Source organism: Danaus plexippus, chromosome 6, assembly GCF_018135715.1.
Source record: "Danaus plexippus chromosome 6, MEX_DaPlex, whole genome shotgun sequence".
Taxonomy (NCBI): Eukaryota; Metazoa; Arthropoda; class Insecta; order Lepidoptera; family Nymphalidae; genus Danaus; species Danaus plexippus.
In genome coordinates, this window is record NC_083540.1 from 4,715,725 (window position 1) to 4,742,151 (window position 26,427).

Below are 26,427 nucleotides of genomic sequence, written 5' to 3' on the forward strand. Positions count from 1 at the left end.
CCTATTCTATTTCCTGACGTTGGTACATTATTCTTGTACAGTGTACTAAAAGACTTTTTTATATAAAAATCTCGACACTTCCATCGACTAATATCCAAAATAGTATCATGACATAGAAGATTCTCCTCTAACTAACATTTAATTGGTTTCTCTCTCGACTCTCCTCTAATAAACATTTCATTCGCAGGCAGATAGAATACTTGAATCATTTGTAATTTAGCTTAGTTTGTGAATGTATACTGTGTTTCATTTTTTCAAGGCGTTACTTGCTTCTTTCTCCGAAAATAATATTTTTTTTTGCCAATGTGATTCAACGTAACCCACGAAAATATACTTCAGGCACAGTACAAATGTTATATAGAGTAATTTTAATATTCGCAACCCTTAATCTCTTTTAAATTAAAAACTGTTTTACTGCTGTTTGAGCATAAATTTTGTCTAAGATTTTAAATCAAACATTACCCACTTTGTGGACAGCCTCCCTAAACTAACACTGACTTCGATGACGTTCTTTGTGATTTTGGTCTAGCTGAAGTTGTTTTAACTGGAGGTAAATTTTGTCACCTGAGCACATAACAAACCATGAACGCCTCATTGTTATGTCAATGTACATTTAGGTCGCCTCAACCAAATGGGACATAATTGCTTACTTTATAATTATTTATCACTGCTTTCAATGAAAATTAAAGCCATATTTTTTGTTATCCAGGATCATATCTGATATATAAGCACTAATACTAATATAACACTTTGGTATTTAGAAAGTACATAATAATAATATAACTTTTTCTAATTTACACTATAAATGCATTCGCATATTCGAGGGCGTCATCGTCGTAGAATTGAATCTAAGTAATTTTTGCAATAAAACTATATTCTGGGGTGACTTGCCTCAGGGTCAATTGTAAAGTTAATAGAAGAGTACAAACTGTTAAGAACAATTAATATAATAGCTTTGATAATCCTCATTAAAATAAGTTAATTGTACTTCTCATATACTAATACTATGATACTACGTAAACTTAAAATGTTGATGATAATAAAAAAAAAATTAAAACATCACTGCTTCACCTTACTTCTTAAATAATGAATTATCGCTCGTTGATTGAACTAATAGTTACTAAAAATTAGTTAAAGTTAAATACACTAAAGCAAAGGCAAATTTGTACATATATATAATTGTTGTACATAAATGTAATTTCGTACTTACTCAGAATTTATATATTGACATATGTATATAAAAAACTGATAATTTTGTGCCTCTCGAGTTTAAAAGTACACATATCTTAAATTATTAAAGCTTAAAACTATTTTTATTGTTATTAAATATCCCAAAAAAAATCCTACATTTTTCATAAAATTTCAATAAAGATAGAAAAAAATGTTTGAAAACATAGAAAAAGTAATTAATTGACAAGAAATCCTTTTAGAAGAATTAATGCATTATAATTTTATAAATCTATGTTTAAATAAAAATAACCTACAATTAGCTTCAAAGGTCGATTTAATCCGCTCTTAAATATATTTTTGAATCTGTGACACATTAAATATTCATTAGTCTATTTTGTTATAATAAGTAAAAGAAGAAATAGAAAAAAAAATGTTCTACTTTTGAGACAACGATTTAATTAAAATAAATATCATACAATGGATTTATTCTAAAAAAATAATTACGAGAACTTCAAAAGATTCGTTATTTCTTAATATGATATGTAAGCAGAAAAAGAATAGAATTTTTCAGTTGTTAATTTTCGGATATTATTCTGAGAAATAATTTGGTATAATACATAAAATTATAAGCAAAAAAGGAACAAATCTTTAGCTTCGTTTTCATTCAGTAATGAAGACGGCAATAAAAATAAGGTATACAGATTACAAAAATAATATACGTGTCGCTAAGACCAATGAATTGAGAAAAACTAAAGAAAAGAGAACCTATTTACATAATAGACATAATTAAATAAAATTAAATTATCGTATATAACCTTTCCCATTTTGAAAAACAATTGAAAAGATTTTCATTTTATTTTTCATTTATTGAAGTGCCTTTAAAAAAATGTGTTTAAAATTATTTATGAACAAGGCTCTTTTTAATGAAAATTACATAATATATAAATATTACGTTTTATGCCAGAATGCCGATAACAGAATTAATCAATTTGGTCGACAAACATGGATATTTTATTGTAACAATGGAATTCGTTTGTATCTGTTAAAACATGGATGCACTTATATAAAAATAATTGACGATATCTACACTTAATAGTTAAGTTTTCATGTGAAAGGAGTCATTCTATCTCCGTCCACCGAATCTGATGTAATAAGGGACTATACATATTAATTATTACTCTTCCTATTTCATAATAATCCTGGTAAACTTTCGTATTTATGTTATGATTTTGTCAGAATTAATCAATGATTATTGTTTTTTTTTTTATTTTGGTAGGCGTAAAAAATTACCACTATATTAATTTATAATATCTCTCTACTATAATCTTTAAAAGAGTATCGCAAAAAGAATGGTCAGTCTTTTTGGAGTCAAAGACGGACAGATAAATAATTTTATATTTGCAAATAATATCATTTAAGGTAACATAATTACAATATTATAATCGAATTTAAGACACGTAAATATGATATATAATGGAGATGCAATAATAAAGCAATTCAATATAGCAAACAGACCCTTAATTTTACTTTAAAAGAAAAAGATTTAATGAAAACTGTATTATTTTGATGGTTAACAATGATTTGCAATTTTGTTTATTACATGTTGGAGCCTCACGAGCGTAGTAATTTGTATGCAGGTTAGTTTACAGGTCAAATGACACAACGATAACTGATAATAATATTGTACGTGAACCAAAATAAAATTTAAAAGTTGAAAATTATAGGAGGGACTGCCCGGGGGTTTTAAATGATTAGTTAAAAATATTTAGCTTTAGTTTTTATTAACAGAGTCGTTTTAACGTACTGTTATTTTTATATATAGTAGTGTAGTTTGATAAGAAAATAGATCATTTTGGTATGTGTTTTTGGGAGAAAAAGCTCCTTAGCTTTATACAGTTACTTTTGTATTCATATTTTTTTAATATATATATTCTCTTATTTTCTGTTTTTTTCTTTTAATATTATCTGTCTTATATTTTTTTGCTATCTATTCATATGTATGTATATTTATATATCGCGGTATACTAATAAGTTAAAGTTTATGTCATAAAATTTAAGATATATGTGTATAACAAGTGTGTGATAAAGTTTAATAAATGATTATAATAAGTTTAAAAATATAATTATTATGACGAATATAATAAATGTTTGTAATACTATTTTGCTTTCTTAGACTCGACTTAGAATTTTGTACAGTTCAAAAGGATTTTTTCAAATTCATCTTGTATTTTAACACCCTTATCTTAAATAGTTAGTTACTGAATTAGTCAATCGAGACCCTCGGAACATCACGTGTGTCAAGAAAGTTAGAAGTTGACTATAATGATTGTTGAACCATGAATGTCACTAGCTATACATTATAAGGTGCACAATATATACACCTTTCAAATCCATATACCATGCTACAAGTTAGAAAGTAGTGAAACAAGGAATAATCGAAAGACTATTTTATCAGATTACATTCAGATGATTTTATATAGCTTGTACGTGTGTTATATGTGTTTCTTGTAATGACTACATCTAAGAAATGTGTTAATTTAATTCTAATGAATGTCCAAAAAATGTGCAAAAACGGTCATATAGCGGATATTGAGTTCAAAATATATTTTTCTAACAACCTAAAAATAGGTAACAACTCTGAATAGTTCCAATATTTCTAGCTCTATTATTTCAAAAACAATTATTACTAATACATTCTACAGAATATTTAATTAGTGGTCAAAGTTAGTTCTTTTCAAAAACCTCTATCGTGGTTCAAAACTTTAAACTTGACCACGTTTCATGTAATGAAAGTTTAATAATGGCGTTATTATCAATCTTCACATTAACTTATGAAATAAAATATGTCTTAGAATCTTAATTTATATTTACGAAGGACAATAAATGAAAAAAAATTATATGTCTACTAATCAGAATTTTGAAAATCATAAATATAAATAAAGTTCTTCAACACGTTTTTTTGTCAATAGCTAATGCAATGTGTCCGGTGTCGCTGTTATAACTGTGTACTATATGTATAAATAATTTAACTTCAACTAAAAAAGCAGATCTTTATTTTAAATTAGATGACCTCGAAATTTTTTACATTTTATGTTTTTTTTCTTTTACTTCTGACAAATTTATGTCCAACTGTTGCATATTTTTGTGTTTTATATTCAGAAACATATTAAGTTTTAATTTGCGAAAAAATGCACGTAACATTTCAATTTTCCTACTTAAAAATTACTCACTCTACATTACTATTTATCTATTAAAATGTTACTTCTATAGTTGAAAAACTTAAAAAGAAAATATTAACATGATTGTATGTGGTTTTTTTCCTCTAATATAATTTTGAGACTGGATATTGTGTACAGACATACATATGTCATTGGACCACATACCTGAATTGGTAAGTGTGTTATCACCGAGGCCGGTGGAGGTATCAACGTCTGCATGTGGCTCAGCCGTAGTTGTCACTACGAGGGCGCATGCCCAGGCGCATACTGCGAAAAATCGTGCACAATGCTCTCCATAGCCTTGATAACCCCGTCGCTTAGCCATCGCACATCACCAATAATAAAGTGCCAATCAACAAAAACACTAATATAAAACTACAATAATTTCATACCATAACTTATAAGTTAGAGCCAGTCAGTTTAGTGAACTCGGGCTAAGTTACGAGTGTCGTGTACGGCGAGAGTTTGCGGCGCGCTTTCGTGGGGTGGCGACGTTGTGGCAGCGGCGTCGCGAGAGCACTGTCTCTCCACATCGCGACCACGACCGGCTGCTGCGGAGTACCATACTCTCACACCCGGCTGCAAGGAGGGCCCTGCGCGCGCATTCACTTTGACAGCCAATAGCACAGCGGGGGTGGGACCACGCGTAAGACGCACCGAAGTATATGCGAAGGCCTATGTACAGTTATGATAGCGGACAGGTGGTTTCGTGGCCGTAATTAGGCCTCTGATAAGTCCTTGTAAACCAAATAAACACATTGTGAAACGATCAGCGATCGATTTAACTCATGGTACCTATCTCCTTTTTTTTTTGTTGACAAACAGGTAATTTTTATACAATCCCACTTATCAATAACTTTTAATTTATTTATCACTAAGTTTTTTTTTTTATTAGTAAACTTATTTTGACAAAAACATTAAAATATCTTACTAGGTAAAGACAATGTTTGAATTAAATCCCTGTAAATAACAAGCTTACTGATAATATTTTTTTACTTATCGAGTTTTATAAATGTGAGAAGAAAAGACGAAACCTCTTAGCATTCAATGGATTCACGGTGCGGGTGCCGGGTCCATCGCGTTGCAGAGAGTGGAGCTTCAACAGTGCCTGGGACTTGCGACCCAGGTGTAAGTTTAAGGTGTTAAACTTGCATGGATCTTATATTTATCATTCTCGTCTTGCCGAATAAAAGACTTCAGTATATCCGTATCTTTGACCTTCTTACTTGATCCTAACCCTACTCTGTTACTTTGTGCTCCTATCATAAACTGCTTGTGGAATTGAAGCCTTGACTCTAGCTCTGGGGCATCTTTGTCTTTTGGGAGCGATGTAACGACGTCGTCATGGGATTTCCCCAGGATATATCTCTTGGAAACTCTCAGGTGTTTATAGAGCTCCGATGGCCTTTTTAGACTCGTCCCAAAACTATTGCGATCCCTGAATAAAGCCGATGAATCAGCCGTTAGCGCGAGCCCGAGCCACAACTTCAATATCTTTATGACGCCTGCATCTAACCTACTAGTAAAATCTTATAAGAATAGTTATGCACTGATAGCAGTAATATCCCTAGAGAAAATTTTAATTATCTTGTTGCATAACCTGATATACTAAAAATAATAAATAATATTTTATACATTTTAGGACCTTATATGAAGTTAAACATTTAAACTCTAAACTACGACAACAATGAATAAAATAAATTTGTCATTAATTGTTTTAATTAATGATAGTTTTATACAAGAACAAAGTTCATTATAATATACAGATAACTCAAAAAGAATTCAAGAATATCGAGCTTAAACAAGCATTTGCATATTCGAAAGTAGACTTACTTGCATTTTACTATACTCGTATTTTTCTTTTCTATTAATTAAAAGTTAGAACGTACATTACAAGTTTACAACTTTAAATAATATGCATCCTCTTACTTTGAAAATATGTCTTGTTATTTGGGATGTGAGTTTTAAACAATATACGGGTTCCAATATACTACGTAACTATACATTCAAATGGATATTATAGTTTTTGATTCCTTATTTGGTCAGTTTGTAATTAAAATAGGAATGTCTTGAAAAGCAATATAAAAATATATATCTGCTTAATTTTTTCACCATATGATGAGAACAGACTCATAACGATGATTAAATATTATAATAAATGGGTTATTTTAAAAATTTGCCTCTGGAACCAATGGACTTCTGAACAAAATAAATATTGACCAAATCAGTGATATTAATATAGTAAGTAATAACTATAGAACAATATATAATGAAGAAAACAATTTAAAGCTTTGATTGGTATAAATACAACAATTTTAAACTGACAAAAATAATTCTCATACATAGTGGTCGGCGTTACATATCGTTTCTCTTAATCAATATTTTTCTAAATTATTTTTTCCTTCTTGTGTCATTTATCACACTGTATTTTTACTATGGCAATGTCTCTGCTTCAATTATCTTTCTTTAATTTTAAAGGAATTCGAAATAATTAATTATAAGATTCTAAACTTTCCCGCACGTCATATTAGTAAATATACAACAAAGATAAAAAATATCGTTGTTTTATATAGCTTTTAACCTTTAATTCGAAGAGATGCCCGATAACATTTCTCAGTAGACGATGACATCAATGTTGAGGAGAAGTAAATTGTAGGTAAAACAGAATGTTTTAAAAACTGACAACATATATAAAATTCTTGAACATTTTTAAATTATATATTTAGTTTTGTAACAATTATTGTTCCAAAGAAAATATATCTTTATTAAACGTAACATTTATTACCAATTTATTGTATTAATTTAAAGCTTTAATTATATATATTCTATGAAAAGTAAAGACAACATTGGCTATACGGTATCCTTTAAATCTTGAATCCAATATCAATAGCTGCAAATACTTACAATTTAAAAATTCACTGATTGTTTCAAGAGCTCCAAATTTTCATGGCGTTTAGCGTAAACATAATTACTCTTTAACAGTGACCATAAATCATCATCCAGCGGATTGAGAACAAGACTAGATGAAGCTGATAAAGTTCAGAAAGTCCAACGGTCCGAATATTGGGTAGATTGAGGTTTATGACCCGGTGACGATTCTTGCTGAAAAGACCATTTTTACTTTTTAAACTTGGTGCTGTTAAGGGACTTGTCTACCTTTTTAACAAATATGTCTTAAGAAGTACCTTTTGATACCTTTTTCACAGAACATGGCTTAGTCACTTCTTCATAGTTAATATTCGACCAAACTAGAATTTAAGTTGGTTAATGAACACCTTATTATAAGTATGGTCAATTCTTTGTTCAAATATTGATCAGTAGTAAAAATTTCGTCCTAAACACTTTTGTATGATCTCCCTGTGCATAAAATTTAAGCAGTTGTTTTTATGTTACTACCCTATTTTCTTTTAAGCCTATATTAAGCAAAACCCAGTATAAGCTTCAAAATATTTCAAAGAACTATGTTCATCTCCCGAGATAAAATCTTTTGCTTTCGGACAGGATTTCCACGAATTCTTTTCCTCACTACTTCGATCGCTTTTTTCATACGACATCTTTTTCTGCCACAAACAAAGAAGATTTCACTGTCCCCTTGAATAACCTGGTAAATATTTGAAAAGTCTTTTGAAATCTGTATTTTACAGAATATAAATATACTCATGTGTTTTTTATACCATGCAGGTGGCTAAGAGAAGATCTGTTCATGTATACAACAAATTTTAACAGTCATTACATTTTGATTTAAAATTTCTAAAATTTTAGTCATTATTTAGCTTACAATTGAAAATATAATAAAATTTCAAAGCTAAAAGTTTGAATCTGATATTGTTCAATTGAAGAATATCTCCTCAGCAAATATCCCGCTAGATTAAAATGGTACTTAAATAAATTGTAAAGAGATTTAATTTTATTAAAACTGTATAAATTAATTAAGTTAAAAATATAATAATTTAGTTTAGAACAGAATTGCAAAGATGGAAAGAAGAAAATAATTTTTATAGTAATTTTCAACAATTACTTATGTTCTTAAGAACAATTGTTAACTATTTTACGAAACCTCAAAACCAGCGAGTCTCTCTGTAGTGGTTGTTTTATAGAAAAAAAATTTGGTTGACATAGAATTAATTGATTTCCTGAATTGGTTCAAGACATCCCTCGGGGTTTTGCGTTGACATGCAAAAATATGGAGGTCCTAAGTTATACGTTGGAATCCTCTAAAACTTATCCGTTTGTGACAGTCAAAGGTTAAAAATAGCTTACTAATAAATAAGGATCCCATTACATTTAAATAATAATTAAAATGTCAGTTTTATTATTTTATAGACTACATACAATTCTAACAGATGCATACTTTTTGGGCACTTAATAATTCACAATGCTCAATATATTTTCATAGCCTCTCGCTTCAAGTTACAAAAAGGAAAAACTTGACTTCTGTTGTCTTATCATTTCCAATAAACGATTGAAACATAAATACATATGTGAGAAATTTAAAAACTACCAAAACAATATCATTTGAAAAAAATTACAGTGTTGGAAAAAGTATTAAAGAACATACTTTTATACAGCAATTAAATAACTCTGATAGTTTAAGTTAAATATTAAGCAGAGCTGGTGAGAAATATTTCAAAATCCTAACAATTACTTATGACAAATAAACATATTGTATGTCTTAATATACAACTGGCATTAATTAAATAAAAGAGTAGTTTCTTATTAAAATATTAGTTTAATATTACTATGACTTAGATGTTTTTATTATACTTAAATATAAAAAAAATATTGATAAAAAATAGCCTCTTAATAAATTCCTACTTGTAGTGAAATATGGAAATCGCTTTATCTGAAAATAGTTATATACTAGCTTGAAGTAATTAATTAGATCTAAGAATTTCGCGAGTATTCATTTAAATGAAACTAGTGTTATTCGGATTTACTACGCGGATTCTATTATTTAAAAACTACATAATCCCGACGTTTCGGGTACTTTGCAGCAACCGTGATCACGGGCAGACGAGGTGTGAATGTCTGTCAGTTGGTCCTTGTTATTTATTATCTACCGCCATCGATTTCTTAATTTTCTGGCGTACCGCTCTGGATGCCGGCAGAATGCGCTCACGGTGTCTTGAGGTCCTGCGGTGTGGTTACGGACATGGGATTTTATATTTTTAAGAACGGGGTCCCAGGTGTTTGATAGATTCCAGCCATCTTCTCTATTGAAATTGGGATGTTTTTTAATTTCAATAGCCTCGCGAATTAATCTCGATATATACTTGTCTTCCCGAGCGAGGATTTGAGGTTTATCAAAACGAATGTAGTGGCCTGGTTTGTCCATTGTGTGTTCACACACTGCTGACTTCGACGCGCGCCTGTTTTTGATGTCTGAGATGTGTTCTTTGACCCTTGTACCGATGCTCCTCTTCGTCTGTCCAATGTATGACAACGGTTGCTGCAAAGTAACCGAAACGTCGGGATTATGTAGTTTTTAAATCATAAAATCCGCGTAGTAAATCCGAATAACACTAGTTTCATTTAAGTAATTAATTGTTCATATATTTAAATTTCATTAACAAAAGTTCCTAAAATGAGAAATCCCAAAAAAAGATCAAATTTGAAAGAAAGTTGCATTCCAAAAGGAATTCATAAAAATTATAGTTATATTATAAAGTTGTCTTTTCATAGAGATGCTCCAAAATACATAAAAAATTACGGGTTAGTTTTTCTTACATCATTCAAGGTTAGCATTTAGCATTAGGATTAAATATCAATAGCCCTAAATCTACACTCTTAGATTGGCACATGCAGTATGTATTACAAATAATAATAAGAGAGCTTTCTTAAGATTACTTTAAAAAAACGGTCTATTGACATATATAAAAAAATCATGTTTTTATACCTGTCTATTAATTATAAACAACATTTTATCTATAAGGAACAACTTTCATAAAATAAAGTTTGGTCCTATTGATTCAAGTTTCAGGGCATGCTACTTTTTATTTATTACTTAAAGTAGAACTTCTGTTATACTGACTTGAAGTCTTCCGTCCACTTATCGCATGTTAAATTACCAATCACAGAATCTAGCTGAAGTGAGACACCCTCAGGAGAGAACCTAAGGCTGATATATGGCGACATTCCTGGCTTACCTCCGCTGACCGCAAAGCATTTATTTTCAGACTCAATCGAATAGGTTCCTTGGCATTTGTGTTTTGTTCACCTACATAAATAAACATTATGCTCTGGTTTTAACAGGTCTCCATCATATGACAATTTTATTTGTTATGTATTAGATTGTTTAACACGTAGTATTGAATTTGAAAAAATTTTATAGTATGGATAATTTGAAAAAAAAAAACCATTATCATTCAGACTTTAATATAATTTTTCGGTTTTTTTTTATCAAATACCTAGTCGAAAGATTGTTATAATTTTATCATGATTTAAAGATCACGTGATCACTCTTCTACTATCAATAGTATTCTTGTGAATATATATAAAAAAATAGTAAAATTTCAAAGAAAACAATTCAGTGGGAAAATCTTTTTATGTTTTTACCTACTTTGGTTGGTTATTGATTACTAAATCTGTTATAGTTTAGAACAATACAGCCAGAAAATGTGGGAACTATTTAAAATATATTTACCTACTACAACGTGAAACATACAACAAAATTACAATTTTAGAGCAGTAGGTAGAGACTAGAAATATAATGTAATGTAATAGCAGTTTTTAAATACACCTGTAAGATGTATTAATAAACACAAACTATATATTCTACTGCTAGCTTCTAAGATTGAAAATACGTGTTTACTTAAAGACCCTATAAAACTCGAAGTATTTAAAAGTAGCTATCGTTACCGAGTTTTTAATTTAACTGGCTCACTTTTTAATTTAAATGGACACGACTCCCTTCACCTTGATTAGTTATAATAAAATAAACTATAAAATTTCTCTAATACAAGTCTTATTATGACAGCGCCCAAGTAAAGGACCGCTCAAAATCGGTTAAGCTTTTTTAAAGATTACCCAGAACAAGGAGATAGATAAAAAAAAGTTGTTTTTGTAAATATACCGAGAGTAGTTACGCACCGCGTTATCGCTCTTATTAAAAAGCAATTATTTTAATATTTCAAACACACTTCAATATTATTTATTTGTGTAGATAAGAGAAGACTCATTTACCTACTTAATTATTCTAAAGTCCTGGGAGGTAAATGTTTCTACTAATAGTTTCATGGAGGCAACTTTCGACTTAAAAGTAATTCTAGAATAAGTTGCAACGATTTCGGAACTGAGTAAATTAATTTAATCATAATCGAAGGCCTGGCAATCCTTCCGTTAAAAAGAGACTTATATCATTATTGGGTGCAATTTTTATTAAAGGTTGATGTGTTGAACACTGTGCTCGATAGATGGCGTTGATAAAATAAGTCATCAACTTAGATTGCGGTATTAAGATTCTCCGTTGTGTAATGACTACCATGCGGTTCGAATATTCAGAGTCGTTTGTTGGTTGTGGTTGTCTATCATTTGTTATCATCTCTTTCTGTATGTTATTGCTTCAAGATAGATATATATATGGTTATGCGAAAAGCAACCAACACGCGGGCGGAGCCGTGGGCAACCGCTTGTTTTAAAAATAAATCTGTTAAAATTACATAATAGCCCGAATAAATATTGAAAACTACCTACATGCCGAAAATATCAGTTACAGATTAGCAAAATATATTTTAACTTTCAAAAAGAATTACAGTTCCAAGATCGCTACTTCGCTTCTCTTACATTCCAGACAACGTAGATGAACATATAATTTTGAAAAGGGTAAATTATAAGTAAATTTTGTAAGCTATTTATCCCGTTTGAGTATTTATATAGTTATAGTAAATAAACAATATTTCTACCAGTAAGTTTAGGGAAACCTGGTCAGGTGATGCATTTACACAGACAATAAATGTTCCCGCCTTAATCCAATGGAATAACTTTCAAAGTATTAGCTAACAGTTTTTCCATCGACATACATCAGCTGACCTAAGCATTTATTCAAAGTCGCATGCAAATAAGCTACTATCAGTAAAATTTTATTTAAGAGGAAATCAACTGCCGTATAATACAGAATGGTATAATCAGCTAATTGTTTTCTTTCAATAGGAGATTTGGAGATGGTTAGAATTTTACCAGTTTGTAGATGAGATAAAACGACTGACTGTATATTTTTCTCCGTCTACTCTTCTCAACTAGCCACAGCTGACGTTTACGAGGCTTTATTATACAACTCTCTGATACGTTCTGCAAATTACCACAAAGATAAACTTGGTTGCCATTTCTGTTAGATAATATCTTCCAGCTTAATGTTTCTATTACAATAAGGTTGCTTTTACCCTCTTTTTTTTAATTTTGCCTCTTATTTATATTTTGGGACATTACAAATTGATATTTAAAAAGAGAATGTGCATTATATGATAGGAAGTTAATTGAATAAGCGATAGCATGAATATGAAGTTGAAGCCGGAAGGTTAACATGTAAACAACTTGAACAATATTATTCCTATAATATCAATACCAATAACTATAAATTAACTATAATGTTCGAATTTAAACCTATATTTACCTTCGTATGTTCATGTTCCAAAAATAAATTAACAAATTAAAAAAATTACAAAAATTCTTTTCACGAAAAGGTTATAAGGTAGATCATAATTAAAAAAAAAAATTAAAATTCCACAAAATAATGAGTACTTTGAATTGTTTAGTCAATCATGATGGTTAAAAATTAATAATTTCATAAATTTAATGACTTAAAATCATTTTTTCACACCTAGTAATAAAAATGTGTCTCGATAGGCGAAATACAAAATATACCTCGTACGATCCGGGGTTATCGTTAAGCGGTCAATGCGTTTCTACGGTTACGAAAAATGCTCCTGTAAAATTTCTCGGTCGTAAGATAGATAATTTAGGTCGTACTCCATCTTTAGAAGGAATAATAGATAGCTTTTTGAACGATCTTAACAAGGTCGATAACCAACCGATTAGTAACGTCAAAGAAGCTTAGATCTACGATAATTATCTAATATCACGTTTGAATTGGCCTTTCCTCGTCTATGATTTTAGTAAGACCCTTCTGACAAAATTAGATGCAAGCGTCGTAAAGGTTTTGAAGTTGTGGCTCGGACTCGCGGTTTCGGCTGATTCGTCAGTGTTATTCAGGGATCGAAATAATTTTGGGATGACTCTAAAAAGGCCATCGGAGCTCTATAAACACCTAAGAGTTTTCAAGAAACATACATATCCTGGGGAAATCCCAGGATGACGTTATTACATCACTCCCAAAAAAACCAAAATGCCCTAGAGCTAGAATCGAGACTTCAATTTCACAAATAGTTTATGATAGGGGCACAAAGTAACAGATTAGGGTTAAGATCAAGTAGGAAAGCCAAAGATACGGATATATTAAAGACATTTATTATATAAGATTCATGCAATGAGCTTAGAAATGCAGAATGAGTGGCTACACATAGGAGATTTTTGCATCCCATTAGCACTAAAATGGCGCACTTTAATTCATGATTGGTCAGCACTGCTAAAATTTTATCTCAATTGCTACATCTGGGGGAAGGCAGTTGGAACTGCTTAGCATTGCTGGTGGGAAGTAGGGTACTCCTAGATAACGGTCAGTACTCGCGTCGTCACGATAGGGTTTTAGAAAACATACCTGAAGCGGTTATTTCATCGGTAGCAAGAGTGCAAAAAGAAATAACCACGAACCAACGATCAATAGGTTTTGTGAGAGAAGGCACTAGGGCTACAAAATCAAACGTCAAGCCTTACTCTATTATTAAAGCAGCTTCGGATTGGAGTATAATGATGGATACGTATGAGAAGCAATATAAAATCCCAGAAGATATTTATATTCGCGAATTTTAAAGCGCTTTGTACTAATACAGCTCACGGTTCCTTGGGAAACCAACATCCCCAAAGACCATGCCATCAAGGTCAACAAGTATAACGAGCTCACTAAGAATATGTTCGTTGAAAATTTGTACGCGGTAGAAGTAGGAGCTAGATGTATAACAGCCAAATTTCTCTTTACAACCTGCTAAAAGACTTAGGCCTGTTAAGAATTAACATCAGTTCACTCTTGGAACGTGCGTCGAAGGCAGCCCTAGCAGGTTCGTTTCAAATTTGGTTAGGTAGAGAGAGGAGCTGGTAGACAGAGAGGAGGATGGTGGAGGTGAGCGTTTAACGCGCGTTAGATAGGGGCCCCTTAAACCTACACCTGGGTCGCAAGTCCCAGGCACTGTTGAAGCTCCTCTCCCTACAACGCGATGGACCCGGCACCCGCACGGTGAATCCATGGAATGCTGAGAGGTTTCGTCTCTTAAATACGTAAATAATTACTCACTGTAAAAAAATGACGTTTAAAGTCATTAAATTTATAAAATTTTTAAGTTTTATTCATCTATAAAGCTGCTTCTATTGCAGATACGAGGAATTCTCCAAAGCTAGTTAATCAGATTTGCACTATCCCCAACGATATAGTTGTAAGATTTTAGGTCAAGGATATTCCAAAGATTCCAGGTTCCAATCTTACATGTGACCATAATTTTTTCATTCTATATACAGATTCTATTCAATTTTAAATTACTTACAGGGTTTATTTACATTTTTATATTGTATATTAACGACAGTAATCATTAGAATTACTTAATTAATGAAACAAATGTAATTTATCTTTCCCCAACTCTTAGTATTTGTTAAAAACATAACATTACTATTGTATTAAACTCCCCCTTATTATGTATCTGACATTTTGTTTTTAAAAGACATCACAAATGAAGACACTGGCTGCAGGGAAATTCCAAATGGTTGAAAACAAATTTATATTATAGTCTAATAAAACAAATTTATTTTAAATTGTACACCAAGCAAAGACAAATATTATCTGTTATGAAATAGTTTTTTTCGTTTGAACAGTAAAAATAACAAAAAAATTAAAGACAATCAGTGAAAATTAAGTAATTATTCGTTTATTGATAGGTCATAAGAGCTAACTTATTCTAAAAATTTAACTAAAAAGGAACATTATCCACCCTTCTTCCACTTTTCACCCGGAGTATACTCTGTCATTGGTTTTCCTGAAATTCCACAAGTTCCAATACCAACACGGCCAGTTAAATTGTCTGGGGATGCAAATATACTTTTTGTTCTGACACCAGGCTTTCTAGATGCCTTTGTGTGAAAGGATAGCCACTTATTCTTTTCACTTTCCCTCTCTTCCTCAATTTGTTTAAATCTCTGTTGTTTCTTTTGTTTTTTCTTTTTTAAATACTCTCTGTTGTAACCTTTGCCAGATCTAAAAATACACAAGTCAAGTTTATTTCATGGATGTCCGTAAATTTGTAACAAATACTGGTAAAGCAAAGATATTACCTGATTATCGATATAACATATTAAAGATTTTCAGCAAACAAGTTCAACATTATTTATGGAATACAGACAAACTATATATCAACAGTACCAATAACCAATCTTTAATTAGTAGAAAGATAAAATTTTAAAATTTTGTTATCAGATATTATTTCAAATTATTTCAAATATTTTAATATTGCTGACTTAAGAATAATAGATCAAACACTTTACTTACTTGCTTTCATCGCCACTTAATGGACGCTTAGATCCAGATGCCATTGCTTTAATATCTAGAATTGATATGATCTCTGATTTTAAATAGCCATCAAACCTAACTTTTAGATTATTCTCATAGACCTCTTCTATAGTTGCCTCATAATACCTGAAATTAAGAATATTAATTACACCATGGACAATTATACTTAGAATGATTCATCAGTTAGAAAAAAGACCACATAATATTGTGTTGTATGTATAATTAAGATAAAACAAAGGTACATACACGCCATCCGTTTTCCACTTTGCCAAGCATTTCTCGCCAGGGTGCCACTTTGAGTTGGGCTTCTCTACATATTCGTTGTCGTCCTCAGCCAGCAGGGAAGCTGCAACATCATCATTATTACTAGAACTATGAATATTATGCACTTTGGATTCACCCTCTTGAGTTTTTATAAGATCGCGTGTCAACTCAATTACTTCTTCCAAATCCGATTTCAGTTTCAGCAACTCTTCGTTTTCAGGGTCTGTCAATAATGCCGCCTCAACCTGAAAAGAATAAGGAATTCATAAGATTCACTCATAAAACCCACAGAACCATTTGTCTGAACACAACAATATAAACAAGTTACCTGCTGCAATTGTAAATTATAATTTCTCAAATCGTCAGCCATTTTAGTTTGATGTGATATACGACCTTAAAATTGTATTTGAGTAAATAAGATACGGAAACATAAAAATAATTTTTTAATAAGCCTTAGCACTGAGTTTTTCTTAATAAATTATTCCTCTATACTTATATTCAAAAACATCTTAGAACTGTCCACAATGATGCCTATACCAAATTTTCATGACAATAGATTAAAGATTTTGCGTTAAGTTTATTGTCACTTGTCAAATTATTTGCGACATAGATTAAAAAACTACCTAGTGGATATTTATTTTTCACAGTCCAAAAATAAGTACATTTTGGAGTCTGATATTTTAATTACTTTATTTTAGAAAAAAAAATCGAAATAGAATGTGTCATAATTTATACAGATATAAATTTATTTAATCCATCAAAGTATGTAAAAATTGCTTTCAGTAATGTAAGCTCTCATTAAGAACTGGCACAATTATTCAGTATGTAATAATTGAACTTCAGCTCAGTGATGGTTTAATATTATTTTCTAAATAACAATGGCATACCGTATATATATATATATATATATGTATATTATACATATGTATGCAAAGGCAAACGTATAAAAAAATATTTAGGGTTCAATAAACATGTAAAGGTCCTAGGTATTTTATTTATCAAAAAAGTAATCGAAACGTCGGGAACGTGTATAAATAAAATAATAAAAAACGCGTAGTATCCCAAAAACTTACTCTTATTTAAATGTGTACACGCGAAAATCATAGATATCATTATAAACCCCTTGATTTTTAAATTCTAGATTAGATTTGCAATGTACTACAAACAATCTAATATCTTATTTAAGATTTGATATTTATTAACAATGCAAATCTAATGACTAAAGTCTTTAACATTTGTAAAACTTAGGATTTTAACGTTGCTCAAAATTTCTTTATCAAACCTTATAATTGGGGAGAAATATAAAGAACAATTACAATTCACATATCTACTAATAGTTTATAACTGTAACCAAGATGGATAGACATTTAAAGATACGAAAGATGGGAAAATTGCATAACATGAAAGAAATACTGTAAGAGATAATTTTTCATTTTAGCATATAGAATTTTATCATGAACGTCTAATAATTTTTCGTAAGAAAAAAATTTATAGAGTTATTTTCATTTTTAAGTTTTTCATTTTCTTTCCCATAAGTGGCTCTTCTATAAAACGGTACAAAAAAAACTGTTAAAAAGTTTAAAATATTTTATTAAAATAAGCATTTTTAGTCTTACAGCTTCTACGAGTTTATTTATAATTACAAATTAAAAAGAATTATTATTAAATATAAAAAAATCTTATACAAATTCATATTAAATTTCAATTTTTAATAGATATGTCTTAACAAATAAATATGTGAAATGTCAGTCAAAGCTAAATTTACTATTAAATAACCATATTAAAAAGACATTTTTAACATATCATTGAATATAAATACCTAAGTATGGATATATATATTAATGTTAAGAATAATAAATAAATTCAAATCTAGTACAAATTTCATTGAATAAAAGAAAGTCCTAAGAAAATGAAATGCATTTGGAATGAAAGAGTAAATCAAGAAATGTTTAGTGTGCATTATTATCAATATTTACCTGATATGAAAGGCTAAAACAGCACAAGATATAAAAAGAATATATCATGAAGACATAAAACTATTACTTTTATGTGTCTATAATAATATTTTTATAAGTTACAATTATTATATAATCATGAATATTATAATATGGAAGCCTCGGTATAAAAACACACATTAATATTACCAATAAGCGACAATGCTATGAAATTTTTCATAATTAAAATTGATATTATAATATTTATTGTTTATGTTTTAACTGAAACTTATTGACAATGACTAAGTTGCTATAAGGACTGTTGCAATTAACATAATAAATTAAATCTATGAATTCTTTACAATAGAGTTGTTTGTATTAATGTTAGAAATACAACCAGAAGAGTATTAAGTATGTATGTTGACCAGATTGCTCTGAACAGCTGTGGACTGGTGGTAACGTCTCCTTGAGGCAAAGTCTTCGTTATCATCATTCAATCTTTCTTGCTCCATTTGTATATCAACATGCACCGGAGTTACTACTAATTGTTCATATTCCAATGGACGTTTTCTAAACAAACGTATATAATGAAAAATATTATATTAGGTTCGATCCAATGAGTTGCTGTCCTAATGTGTTTGTGAAACTTATGTGAGTAAAATGAGTTACATATATTCACAATTGACTTTTTAGGTGCTATTGCATTTGAACACTATGTGTGTGTATTTCCCAAATTATTTAAGGATGTAGTTTATGATATTTAAAGTTGGAGAATTTTCAAGACAGATGAAAAAAGTAAATTACATTTTAAAATTATATTTCTTACCCAATGGCTTGCAAAAAGGCTATCTTCAGCCAGTAGAAGAATCTGAACTCTGACGCCCTTCCAGGTTTGACTGCGGGGTTAGCGGCACCGATGTACAGCCACAGTAGCCAAAGTATGGACAGACAGCCCAGTGCATATATCCAATGTACCAATAACATTAACAATAATTTTATAGCTACCTGTAATAGGAAAACTGTTATTTATTTGAAAATAAAAAAATAAAATGACTCATATACTTAATAAATGATGTCATGTTAAACTTAATATGAATATTCCACATTTAAGACAACTTTTGGATTAAAATGTTTAGTGCTGAAGGGTGACTTTCCAACTGATTACACCTAAATTACAATAGCATAAATCTAGTATAGAATATTTACCCCTACTAATGACAGCCATCTATTGCACAGGTGTGAATACCAATTTTTATTTTTCGAATGAACATTTATACTGGGTCGCCTTCCATCCCCATTTGCCATTCGTCCATTCATTATAGCTGAATCAGTTGGTGATGGAGTAAAGTCCTATAACAAAGAACAAAAGGCTTTAATCGGACAGACCAATATTTTATATTTTTCAGTTCAAAACTCACCCCAACATTTTTATGCCTTATCCTTTCAGGGAATAACAGGTCGAGATCAGAGCCTGTAGCACCATATACTTGGGTATCCCGCTGAGAATTTCCCTGAAATCTAAATCACAATAGTTTTAATATCACATAGAATTAGATGGGAATAAGGTATTGGTACTTTAAAATACTATTTAATAAAATGTATGAATATGTAAGCATGATCCAGTGATTGAAGAAATAAAAGGTAATAAGTGCAATTAAAATTAAATAAAATGATGGAACCATACCTCATTTCACGTTTATGTTGCAAATCAAATGTTTGGGCGAGAGCAAAATAAGAATAATCTATACTAGCATAGGTAATAAGAAAAGGCATTGTGACGATTGGTGCAAGTTTATTTATGTCTCCGATAATGATAAACGTTACAGTCACTACTGCTACTACAACCATTGAATATATGGGTACTTTGTTGGGACCTCTCTGTGGAAGAAAAAGGTGATGAATAAATCATATAAAGTGCACTTATTGACTAAAAAACTATACCCACTTACCCCATGACCTAAAACATCCAATCCTGGTATAACTTTTTCTTTGGCAATGCTCTGTAATACTCTTGGAGTCCCATACATAGCTCCAAGGCATGAGCTCATCGAACTGACATACAAGCCAGCCAGAAGTAGTACTGTTACTGCTGATATATCAGCTGTTATTGAAAAATTTTTCAACAAGGCATCTCTACTGACAGTAGCTGCTAATGTTATTATGAACATCAAATATAGGAAAGTTCTGAAAATTATGTAATTTTTACATGTAATTCAACACTGTAGCATTAACAGAGCCATACATAATAAACATCAATCAGTTTTTCTAGATTGTCAAATCCATACCCTGTACTTATTGCTGCTAAAGAACCATTAGGGATATTTGCTGATGGATTTTTTAAATCTCCACTCATATTAATCCCTGCTAATATACCAGTTATAGTTGGAAAGAACACTCCAAAACATTTGAACCAGGTATAATTATCTTGATAGTCCGCCCAAGTATTATTTGCCATTGTCCCACTTAACCAACCCTTAAATTCTTTACCTAAATAAAAATAACGACAGACATTTTACAACTATATCAATGAGAGAAATTATGTATTAAAATTAAATTTCTTATAACTGTATTTTATGTTAAACTTAATTAAACCTACTTGGCACTGTTGTAAAGGATCCAATGAAAAAGTCAAAAGCTGCTGCCAAAATTATGACTAGAAGTATGAATTGCAGTTTTATAACCCATTTTACACCAGCCACATTTATAGTGCCTAATAGTAACACAGCTGCAACAGCAAAGCCCCGAGCGGCCCATGTATTGTCTGTGCCTACGAGATCTGCCATGGATTCACCAAAACCAAATACATTTAGCGCACATCCTACTGCCTGGAATATGATATAAAAATATAAGTACTCTTCTTTTAAAAGTATCATAAAATCATATATTCACAATATATGTAAAATATTATATTGCTTGTAATAGAAAATTTATAAAATATCCACTCATAATAAGGTTTATTAGGTCTACAATCAAATGTATTTTACAAATCCCCATGATAAGAGCACTAAAACAATTAAATTGATATAATAATTTTATAACCATAATAAAAATTCATTTATAATTGACTTTGCCATAACATACCTGTCCAAAACAATATATCATTCCTAAAGCCCCACCTAGTCTGGATCCTAATGTATGAGCCAACAAGAAATAAACACCACCACTTTCTATCCTACATCGTTCGCATATTCCCACAGCTGATAAAACTGAGATCAGTGCAACAAATACTGTAAAAAAATAAGGATATATTGAAAACTTTTTAGTTAGTTATATAAAACAAAACATTGTATATTTACAAAATGCAATAAAGAAAATTAATCAAAGTTTGTTACATACCTGTGAAGATAACAATTAAAACTGCATTAACTAATCCAGCCTGACCAACCATCCATCCAGATCTTAAAAATACAATTACACCAAATATGTTGATCAAACAAGAAGTGAAAACTCCATCCCATGTCCCAAACAGGACTGGTTGTGATATAAAGAAATTTGATTTCCACCAAGGCACATCACCCTACAAATATAACAAAATTTCATTAAGGTTTCCAGTTTACTTAAATTGTTGCATAGACAAATAACTAGTCAAAATTATTGGCTTAGTCATACGAAAGTCATAAAAGGTAATTTTAACATGAACATCTTGAATAACTCTGATATGAAAAACTTTGATATTTACAAACCTGTACATCTGCGAAAATTTCATTAGCGCCAGAAGCCTGATGCCCACCTGTCCCATATTGTGATTCATTACCTAAGTCTACAAAACCTCCAGATTGTCGTCTCATCCGAGCTCGGTCATAATCTGGTTCTACACCCCCAAAACTGTCTACATCTAAATCACTTCTTCTAACCCTATTTTGATCCATTATGATTATAGATCTTTGATTTAGTTCATAATTTCAAAATAATATTAAGTCTATTTCACTTCAATTGTAGTAAAAAAAATACACAATCGGTAAAATGTCATAATGACAATAAATGAGATTTGAGATTTTACATTTAAGTCAATGTCAATTGACCGCTGACGTCATATACCGTTAGACGGGGTGAATAGGAACTGAATCACGTATGGATACATTAATCACGATGGTACATATTACATTGATTTTGGTATTATAACTTAAGTTGCTTACTAAAGAATCTTGATAGCTCGAAATTTGATCATCGTAGACCCAGTTTTTATATATTTCTTCAAAATATAGTTCATCCCTATTTAAACATGCAATCGGGTTGATAGGGACGATCCGCACCAATTCGATAAAAAAATATTTCGGTAGTATTAGAAGTAAACTAAGGTTCGAATATATGTACCTATTTTCTCTTGACGTAGGTAAGCAGTGGTACTATGGCTTAAAGCCAGAATTTTTAGAAAATTTAATCAGTCCATTCTGTTAACTAACTAGCTTTAAAAAAATCTTTTTATGTCTGGGGCAATAATTGAAGATGTTTATAATAATGTCAGAAATAAGTTATTTATATTATTTTTTTAATGAAAGGACAACCCTGTTCCTGTAGTCTATTCGCTGTCTCTTCACATATTTTATTATTCCTAATTAATATCTCTTAAAAAACCAACTTGTACCGTAATATTTTATTAGTTATGTTAAAACAGACTTTTAAGAGTTAAATTTTCTTTCAGCTTACTTTATTTTATTATAATTTTAGAATAAAAAAGATACTCACAAATAATTGTTTCGATATAAAAGTAACAAAAATTCAAAATAATTCTATAAAATTAGGGAAGGAGTATAATACTTCAATTAAGGGTAATTCAAACGCTCCGGTTCAGAAAGTTGTTTTGGCAATTTGTGTTTCACTTTATTTCAAATAAATAGTGCTAGTTCAAGTAATGGGTATTGGTAGCATACATTTTTTTTTCTATTCACCCTTAGATTCCTATTCACCCCGTGTGTAGGTATTCTGCAATCATCTGTATTTCATTCTATTACTGTCCTTGTTGTTTACAGTATACGTATACGGTGAGAAAATATATGTATTTACGTGTTTACTTATTGAAATTAAAAACTAAATAATTAAATACTATGTTTTCGACTATTATTAATTGTTTATCCATTATCTTGAAGAGAAGGAAAACTATATAGGACTTACCTTTTCTACCAAACTAACTAAACGAGCATAAGTTTTTTTCAAATTTTCACTAATATACGTTTACCCAAGCTAAATTTGATCGTTGGTGAGTAAGAAAATTTCATTATAAACCAATAGACATAATGAGAGTTTCTTCTCATGAACGCTGTTACTGGTAATAAATCGAAAAGTCCATTTAGAAATAAAAATGTACATCTTTTTAACAGCCACTCTGTTAAGAAAAGTTTAATTAACTTAATGACTTAGAATGTCTACTAATGTTAAAGGAATCTGATTGCATTGAAACCAAAAAGTTTTGAGCGTATATGGCTTCAATCATCCCATATTATTTTTTGCCACAATTGACATATTAGTGAGCAAGATTAATTTTCATAGTAAGTTTTAAATATATATTACAAATTTGTACAATATTTTTTTAAAGGAACTCCAAATTACCCAAAAAAATTTTATTTTCTTAACTTTATGTCCGAAGAAGTATTAAAGCACTAATATAATAAATGTTTTTATATGGTTAGTGTTTTGGTGGGTTTGTGTCTTCTCAAATTTATATTTGAAGCATAATGCATTTGTTATATTTAACAGAACATTTGAAAAATTATTAGTGTTAACTACATTAACATTAGCAATGGTGGGAAATATTTGCTCATACCTTTAAGTACAAAAGAAAACACTGTATTTAGTTAAAATGGAAAAAAAATTAAATATTCATGATTACATGTCATATTTAACGGTATACCTACGAATAATATGGAAAATATACGCATGTTGTCTCATATGTTGAATATTTTGGCAGTAGCCCTACCATATATTCAATTTACGTTTACAGGTACTGTAGTATATACGAAACACAAAACATAGGTGTTTGTGTTTTAGTCATTGATTGATCACTCTAGACTGTAAGTGTGAGAAGTATAAATAACCTACACATCCCGAATGTTGTTGAAAATAAAGAGTATTTTCAAATGTATGATGGATAACATTTTGATTGCTGTTTTTTGATTTTGATTGAATTAGATGTCCAAAAATACTTTCTTACTTATTTATTCTGTCTAAAATATTCTTATTGTTTCTATCATTTATTAATTATATAACATCAAAGTGATAACAGGCACTTAATCATCGTGTAGGCTGGATGGACGGATGGAAGATGGATATTTGACTCCTAAGAATGGTCTGGCAACTTACAAAATACATTTAAATAGTCCCCTAAATATTAACAAACACATAGGTATCAGAGAAAAAACTAAACTGATATCACAACATCGGTCACAATAATTTGGTTTATAATATTGTAAATATCAGTTGGTTTTCCACGTGAGACAAAGTAATCAATTAAATGGATGAGATTATCTACAACTGAATATGTCGACATTGCCAATAAACAACGGTGAATACATTATTTGGACCATCTGCTCCTTGTCGCCAATGAGACATAAATAAATTTAGATGTTCTACTGCTTAATAAATTAAAAGTATGCGAATAATTTATTATTATTATTGTATGATTAATTTAACAACCACATTAGTTAATAACGAATACCGTAAGTGCTCCAATTTGTAATTCGATAAAATCACAAGGGACTGCCGAGTGTAACTCCCGACTGGTAGATACAATATGTTTTTTAATGAGTTATTTCCGAAAAAATATCTTTTAATGAAATTTATCACAAGAGTAATATTAAATATATCAAAGCACTCAGTTGGTTGATATATATATGTTGTGAAAAACGAAATGCATTGTAAAACGACAAGAATTTAAGAATAGAAAGTTTTAGATATGTTTTTCCGTCGTTGACAGAATGCACGAAGTTCAAATAGAAAAGCTTAACTTCCAATGGAAGATAGTAAAAAGTGTTAAAACAGAAAGATATCTCAACTCTTAAAATGCCCCTCCAAGAAGACATTAAAATAAAATGGGAATCAATAATGTACATAACTGTTATAAAAAGGTTTTTTAGTGTATATAATAAGAACCATTGTTACTAACTATCACGTTTTTAATTCATGTATAATAACTATACAGTAAGCTGAGCTCCTTGCCTATAAATATTACAAAGCAGTTAAAACTTAAGACGTTCCATTAAATGTTCGCATAAACATGAGTTTTTATTTTTCTCCTTTGCCATCTTTAAAGCTCACTAAAACAATGTAAACAAAGCTCTTTTATTTCTAGTCTACAACGGTCGCTAACGTATCGGATGCACGCAAAATGTGATTACACTGTCTGAAGACTGTGTGCCGTGCGGTAGTTAGGATATGAGATTCTCATATACTTTTTAAGAAACAAAATTTTAACCGACCTATAAAGAAATGTCTCTTATAGATTATTTCTATAACATTGAACTTTTTTAATAAATGATTTAATAAGATATAATTTTCTTCACTTTTAATAAACGTTTCTAAATTGAACGATACGAATGATTGGATCATAAATATCAATCATAACCATTTCCATGTTCGGTGTAGTCTTGTAAAAATAAACTGAAGCACATGTATTCTTTTATAAGCTCACATTCTAGCTAATGAGCTACAAAGGTTAGAAGCACTCTCATTAGAAGTGCCTGGCGGCTTGTCATCTTTGCCCACTAATAGGCTGACACTACAACAGCTGAACATTTCCAATAAATGATATCGATCTAGGGAATAATAATATGGAGGCCAATTTATACTTCAAATAAATTAGGCTGTTTATGTATTTAAACTAGGTACCTGATAATCACAGAGCTGACAAAAATCTAAACTGTTAAGGCAATAAGGAGCAAAAAGAGAATTAAGGTAAAAACTTTGTTTAAGTAAGTAAGAAATTTTCATCCATCATAAAGCTCAAGGAACATTGCCTGGCAATAGAGGCGGAAGCTTTTTTCGTTGTAAAAGGTAATTTCAGCACGAATTGAAAAAAAGATAGCGAATATAGAATATTCAAATTACAAACGAATTTCTCATAACGCAGTGAATTCGAGTTGGGGCACGATGACCTGGATCGTAGGAGATGGCCAGCAATTAGAATTAGAGGTGCGCGGGCGGGTCGAGCGGACGCGGCGGCGCACGGAGGCGCAGTCGGCAG

General features: G+C 30.4%; 3 protein-coding genes across 3 annotated transcripts in view; all 3 read right to left on the reverse strand.

The window, feature by feature from the left end:
- The window catches only part of LOC116779025 (lachesin-like), a 59,890-nt gene extending 54,720 nt beyond the window's left edge, over window positions 1-5,170 (reverse strand). Inside the window, exon 1 of the mRNA XM_032673165.2 lies at window positions 4,554-5,170. Within this exon, the coding sequence (XP_032529056.1) occupies window positions 4,554-4,713 (160 nt within the window). The 5' untranslated portion in view covers window positions 4,714-5,170. The remainder of the gene's footprint in view (window positions 1-4,553) is intronic.
- A 10,223-nt stretch (window positions 5,171-15,393) lies between these two features.
- On the reverse strand, window positions 15,394-16,883 carry LOC116779135 (survival of motor neuron-related-splicing factor 30). Its single transcript, XM_032673315.2, has 4 exons — window positions 16,646-16,883; window positions 16,300-16,562; window positions 16,033-16,179; window positions 15,394-15,741 (listed from the first exon to the last, which is right to left on the reverse strand). Exons 1-4 carry the CDS (start codon window positions 16,685-16,687, stop codon window positions 15,471-15,473), a joined length of 723 nt encoding a protein of 240 aa, XP_032529206.1. The 5' UTR covers window positions 16,688-16,883; the 3' UTR covers window positions 15,394-15,470.
- A 1,003-nt stretch (window positions 16,884-17,886) lies between these two features.
- Window positions 17,887-22,226, reverse strand: LOC116779007 (solute carrier family 12 member 8). The gene is made up of 11 exons (XM_032673133.2): window positions 21,935-22,226; window positions 21,588-21,768; window positions 21,333-21,478; window positions 20,848-21,076; window positions 20,537-20,738; window positions 20,201-20,435; window positions 19,936-20,129; window positions 19,670-19,769; window positions 19,458-19,601; window positions 19,078-19,256; window positions 17,887-18,821 (listed from the first exon to the last, which is right to left on the reverse strand). The coding sequence occupies exons 1-11, from the start codon at window positions 22,118-22,120 to the stop codon at window positions 18,659-18,661; spliced, it is 1,959 nt and encodes a 652-aa protein (XP_032529024.1). The 5' UTR covers window positions 22,121-22,226; the 3' UTR covers window positions 17,887-18,658.
- Between the last annotated feature and the right edge of the window lie 4,201 nt (window positions 22,227-26,427).